The 5,250-nt window shown below is 53.9% G+C and overlaps 3 protein-coding genes across 3 annotated transcripts; 1 reads left to right on the top strand and 2 right to left on the bottom strand.

Moving 5' to 3' along the window:
- Positions 1-173: 173 nt before the first annotated feature.
- Positions 174-854, bottom strand: H310_09051 (hypothetical protein; the record flags this gene model as incomplete). Its single annotated transcript, XM_008875015.1, has 1 exon — positions 174-854. One exon carries the CDS (start codon positions 852-854, stop codon positions 174-176), a length of 681 nt encoding a protein of 226 aa, XP_008873237.1.
- Positions 855-1,996: 1,142 nt separating this feature from the next.
- Positions 1,997-3,174, top strand: H310_09050 (hypothetical protein). The gene is made up of 7 exons (XM_008875014.1): positions 1,997-2,084; positions 2,133-2,181; positions 2,232-2,267; positions 2,325-2,384; positions 2,445-2,538; positions 2,589-2,800; positions 2,863-3,174. The coding sequence occupies exons 1-7, from the start codon at positions 2,063-2,065 to the stop codon at positions 2,996-2,998; spliced, it is 609 nt and encodes a 202-aa protein (XP_008873236.1). The 5' UTR covers positions 1,997-2,062; the 3' UTR covers positions 2,999-3,174.
- A 525-nt stretch (positions 3,175-3,699) lies between these two features.
- H310_09049 (transcription elongation factor S-II) lies at positions 3,700-4,812 on the bottom strand. Its single transcript, XM_008875013.1, has one exon. The coding sequence runs from the start codon at positions 4,776-4,778 to the stop codon at positions 3,777-3,779; it is 1,002 nt and encodes a 333-aa protein (XP_008873235.1). The 5' UTR covers positions 4,779-4,812; the 3' UTR covers positions 3,700-3,776.
- Positions 4,813-5,250: the final 438 nt, after the last annotated feature.

Genomic DNA, 5,250 nt, shown 5'->3' with positions numbered 1-5,250 from the left:
TTCAAATCTTACTGCTCGAAATGAATGAATTAGTTCTCGGAGGATATTGAATGTGACCTGTTGCAAAAATGGAGGCATCACTGTATTGGCCACTGGCCTACACCTGTCAGATGAAAACCCAATCCAGCCAAAGCGCGTGTAGTAGGTGCATGATATAACAAAAAAGTTATTTATTACATTTCCGTCTGGGCAATCAATGCCATCAATGCCATCAATGCCACCATGCCTTCCAGCATTGCTGCTGCAAACGTAGCTAATACATTGCCAACCTCAGGACTGTCGTGATTGGCCGCATATAACACCACATGCAGAAACCACCCCACGCAGAACGCCAGAGCTACGACAGCGGCAGGGAGCGCAAATACCGTCGACGCCAGGTACAGGGCCGCTAGCACCACTCCGCATGTTTCCACCATGTCTTGGAGCGCTCGGTTCGCTCGGTTATACATGCCAACGGGTCCATCTAGGTCCATCACAATCACGTTGTTGGTGGCGTTACTTCCAATTTCAACCAGCATGAATGGATTTGTCCACAGCTGGCGGTCGTCCTTAGTGAGGAAACAGCTCTCGAGTGCCAAGGGATAGCAGTTGGCAAATGCAATGAGACGGCCAATCATCACAACTGCGAGGCAAGTCCACCCGAACTCGGCATTCCGTTGTGCACTTCGTATGCGGTGATCGTACTCGGGCTTGTTCCCATACGTGTACACAGCATAAGCGGCGACCATCCCCGCCACGAGGGGGGCTACGGTCAGAATGAGAAGTGGACCATACTTCATCTGCTTTTCGCTATTCGAGAGGTTAGGCAGACCAGAGGCAACCAGGGGCTCGGCGTCACCATCCGAGCTGTCCATGGTTGGGGACAAAATGCGACAGTGGGTTTGAAGAGGCAGGGATTCAGTCGTTGGGGGGCATCTCGGCATGCGATCGTTGGCTCCCCTTGTCCCAGCCTCGACATGAATGCATGTTTTGATTCGTTAAAACATTCACCATTAGGATTTTCCGAGAAAACACATAGGAAAACTATGATTGGACAAGCAAACCATTGAAAATTCATCGTCAATATCCATCAGTGGCACGGGTCACTTGGACACGTTGGGAAGGCACGGTGACACGGGGGAGATGACACCTCACGTGATCATCATTTCCAGCCTGACTGCGAGTGGTGCGGCGCGCTCTCAACACTATTTGTTGACTCGTCTTCCTCGTCGACACCGTCGCTCCCGAGGGAAGTACCGCTTCGCGTGCACTTCGACAATGCCGAGAGTTCGATTGCTCCGATCTCACCGGTCAGCTCGTCAGCTCACGTACGTGTCTGCCGACGCGACGCACGGCGTGATGAACTAGTTTGTACATTCGGTTGACGATCCATCGGCGGCCGCCCAAGTCACGTTCAAGAGTGTGGGCGGAATTCGGTTCTATTGATGGACCTTTACGGACGCCCACCTCGTACAATGACCCCCGCGTCGCTCAGCTCGAAAGTGATCAACCGAGAAAGAGTTTTTCCAAGCCAGCACGACGTGTCGTACGTAGTGCACCCCCATGAAGACCACGGATTCCACAGCCTGCCAACAACTATGACTTTTGCCATCGCACGGAAGCGTTCCTAGCCACGCACTAGGGTGGTTGCAGCGGAATTGCAAACGTGGGAGTGGCCACGAATGCCCAGACTGCGATCGTGGTGCATTTGGCACTTTTTACCGCATCCATGATGTGCTACTGTCTTTCGCGACCATTGTTGGCCTGCTCAGCTCAATCTACACTCTGACACCGCCCAAGCTCTTCGCGCGCAAATCTGGCACGCTCAGGCCAAGCTACAGTATGCTGGCCATTCTTGTCGTGGCTCAGGACGCATTGCCGCCCGGCTCGCGGCTCCGGTTCCTCCAGTCGTCTTGTGAGAGTTTCGCACGTAATATACGCCGATAAAAATAGAATTGAGCGATTTGATTGGGCCAGCATTTGAGGCGCGACGAGATTGGTCCGATTTTCGGTGGAGCGTGGATTGGTTGGTGGGCGGACGCATAATCCAACGTCAAGCAATTGTCGGCGCGGCGTCGGGACCATGGCCCACGAGGACAAGAAAGGTAGAGGGCGATGGAGGGCTTCGTGTGACTGACGTGGACAACGTGTAGAGCACCCCGTGGTGGAGGAGCATCAATTGCAAACTGGATGGAGTTTGTGGTACGTGGTGTAGTGACGCATTCGGATCGTCACGATGTGTGCCTACGCAGGTTTGACAAGAAGATGCCCAAACGGACCGATGTGAGGTAGGCTAGGTGCTGCCATTGCCATTCTGCGCGACCTAACGCGAAACTTATCTCCAGCACATACCAATCCAACTTGCAAAAGATCGCCAACTTCAACACGGTCGAAGACTTTTGGCGGTACGTTCGGCTGCTACGTCGCTTCGACTTCGCAGCTGGTTTGCGTCATCGTTGGCGTAGTCACTACATTCACGTGAAGCGCCCGTCGCAACTGGCCAAGGACACCAACTTGTACTTGTTTCGCGACCAGCCCAACTGCGCGCCCATGTGGGAGGTATCGGCTCACTCTTCAATCGAAACAGCGTGGCCCACTCGGGTCTGTAGGCGTTCCCGAACGGCGGGTGCTGGATCTTGAAGATCAAGAAGAAGGCCAACGTGCTCGGGAAGATGTGGCAAGATTTGCTCTTTGCCGTGATCGGCGAAGCGTTTGAAACGTTGAACGTGGTTGGGATTGCCATGGCTCTGCGATCCAAAGAAGACATGATCTCGGTCTGGAATGCGGACAATTCGGACGACAACATTCGGTTCGCCATTGGGTACGTCCCGCAGCACGCTCCCTCTCGAACGTTCTGTCGGGTGTGCATGACTGCGTCCGCAGGGAAAAGCTCAAGGAGATTCTCATGCTCGACTCCAACACGTTGATCGAGTACAAGTTTCACGCCAACTCGATCCGTGACATGTCGACGTTCCGCAATGCCAAGCCGTACGTGTTTGCTGCTTCGCCGTCCCCTTAAGAAGACAGAGCGGTCCAAACTGGAGCAAAAGCGATCCAAATCCTTCGCCACTCACAAGTGTAGTTAAGGTGTGTGCCGCCACGCGCAGGGTAGCCTTGGGCCCCGTAGAGATAAAAAAGATCACCTGAACAACCATCGAACGTGTCAGATCGAATCTTGGTCTGTGTACTTGAATCAGAGCTCTCATCCTGAGCACTAACGAGTCGAGCTGCTTGGCCTTCCTGCACACCCTTGCTGGGCTAGAAGAGGAGATGGACTTCCGAGCTATCAATGCATCGCCCGTGACTCGCTTCGCTTTCCTCGTCGCACTACCACCGTTGGCTCAACGGACTCCTAACTATCGGATCTTTCAGCCACGAACCCATCCTGATCGACTTGGTGCTGTTTAATGGTCAAAGTGCTCGAAGCCAGTGTCGCGGAAGGGTCTTTCGCTCTCGGACGGAATGCTGCGTTGCTTTGAGTTGCCGTGCAGCGTCAAATGTCCATGTCATTCTTGTCGACGTCGCTCGAGAACCATTGCGACCACATACGATGCAATTCCTCGAGACATCCCACACACCGATACATGCCATCGGCACGGCAGCAACTCAGATGCTGCCACTTGACCAGGCCTTGCTGGGCAACGTACTGGCGTCACCCAACTCGAGACCTCATCTCTGGTCCGAACGCCCAGGACGCAACCTGCTCCACTGCTACCCATCTAGCACTCCCGACAGATGCACAAGCCCGTGTGCTTTCCATTAAACGCATGTTACTTAAATAATTCCAGAGACCGCGCCTAGCACTTCCACCGCTTGCCGCAGTCGTGGCAAATGACAAACACCGTCATGGGTTCATCCGCACTACGTGTCTGTTGTTGGGTGTTGCTCGTCTTCGTCGACTTGCATCGGCCGCATGTAAAGAGCCCCCGCGCGTCCTTGATTCCGCACGCCTTGTTGATCTTGTCCGCGTTTGCTTCCGCCCAGTCGAGGCGCGCCCGTTGGAACGCGTCGTCGCGTAGCTGGTCCATCTCCTTCCGCCGCTCGTCCGTTGCCATTTCGTCCGGAGTCATCTTAATAAGTTGATCACCGGTCACTTTGTTCGTGAGCAAGTTCAACCGCAAATTCACGTTCTTCTTGAGGTTGAACGACAGTTGGCGGTACTTGTCCGTGTAGTGTTTCTTCCCTTCGTTCGTGTTGCGCGCAGAGTCCATATTGTATTCGCGCGCCATCGCAACTTCAATCGCAACGGCGACAAGCTCGGCCTCTCCCACCAGATCCGGGGCTTCCGCCAGACATAGCACTTCCTTGAGCTTTCGTCGCACCGTCGCGCGGACGTCCTGCAACCCCTTGGGAATAAATTCGAACGGCGTGGAGCCACGTTGGCTCGCGAGTGCGTGCATGGATGGACGGCGGATCGTGATAGCTGGAGCCGTCTCGTCCTTCTCCGGCCACTTGGCCTCGTCTTTCAGCGACCCGTCGCTCGTAGTGGGACTCACCTTGGGTCCCGGAGTTCCCGGTTCGCTCTTCCCATCGGCTTCGACTTTGATGTCGGAATCGCTCGGCCGCGACGCCAGGGTTTTCCACTTCTTCAGCAGAATCTTCGCCTTGGACGACACGAGCTCGGCATCGTGCTTTCGCAATTTTGCGATCGTTTGACCGATCTTGGTGTCTTTGAGGATCGCGAGCGTCATGTCAACCTTGTTGAGGTGGTCCATCGCGTCGGCGACGCCATTTTGATCGTTGTCGTCGCCAGCGAGAAACTTTGTTAGGCGCTTGTGGAGGTTCACGACGTCGTCCATGGTCGATGGAAGTGGCTGGCACTGAAGAATGGTGAATGCCGACCCGTGTGGTGACCATTCAAAGTTGTGGAACAAAGGGCATTGGGTGGGTGGTCACCCGAGAAAATCTAATTCGACAACTTCCTCTTCTTAAAAGCACATACATCTCTCGGCTTTGAGTATAAAAAGTTTGCAAATCATTATTTAAATCGAATGGGCAGGTTCGGATCGTAGCCGCCCATGCACTCTATATTACAATTCCGAATACTTTTCGAGAAACAAACGTTTTTTCGCTTTTTCTTTGTCGTTGAAACACTACCTTCGAAAATGGTTGAACTGGGCAAGACAATGACGTGGCACGCCCAACGACATGCTAGGACCAACTGTGACGCGAAGCAAAACGCGCTTCGTTTGTGCTGGGCATTCCGCCAGTCAGTGAGGTACGCTTGAACTGCTTCGGCAGTTGTCCAACTTGTCTTGGTCGATCGCATTG

The sequence above is a fragment of the Aphanomyces invadans genome, assembly GCF_000520115.1.
Source record: "Aphanomyces invadans strain NJM9701 unplaced genomic scaffold supercont1.19, whole genome shotgun sequence".
NCBI classification, from domain to species: Eukaryota; Oomycota; class Saprolegniomycetes; order Saprolegniales; family Verrucalvaceae; genus Aphanomyces; species Aphanomyces invadans.
Note: the sequence above shows the minus strand (reverse complement) of the source record. Positions and strands in the feature narration are given on the sequence as shown.

Coding starts and splice junctions, on each gene's coding strand:
- H310_09050 (XM_008875014.1), top strand. CDS start 2,063: ATGGCCCACGAGGACAAGAAAG. Junction 2,268..2,324: donor CCCAAACGGACCGATGTGAG/GTAGGCTAGGTG, acceptor ACTTATCTCCAG/CACATACCAATCCAACTTGC. Junction 2,385..2,444: donor ACGGTCGAAGACTTTTGGCG/GTACGTTCGGCT, acceptor TCGTTGGCGTAG/TCACTACATTCACGTGAAGC.
- H310_09049 (XM_008875013.1), bottom strand. CDS start 4,778: ATGGACGACGTCGTGAACCTCCACAAGCGCCTAACAAAGTTTCTCGCT.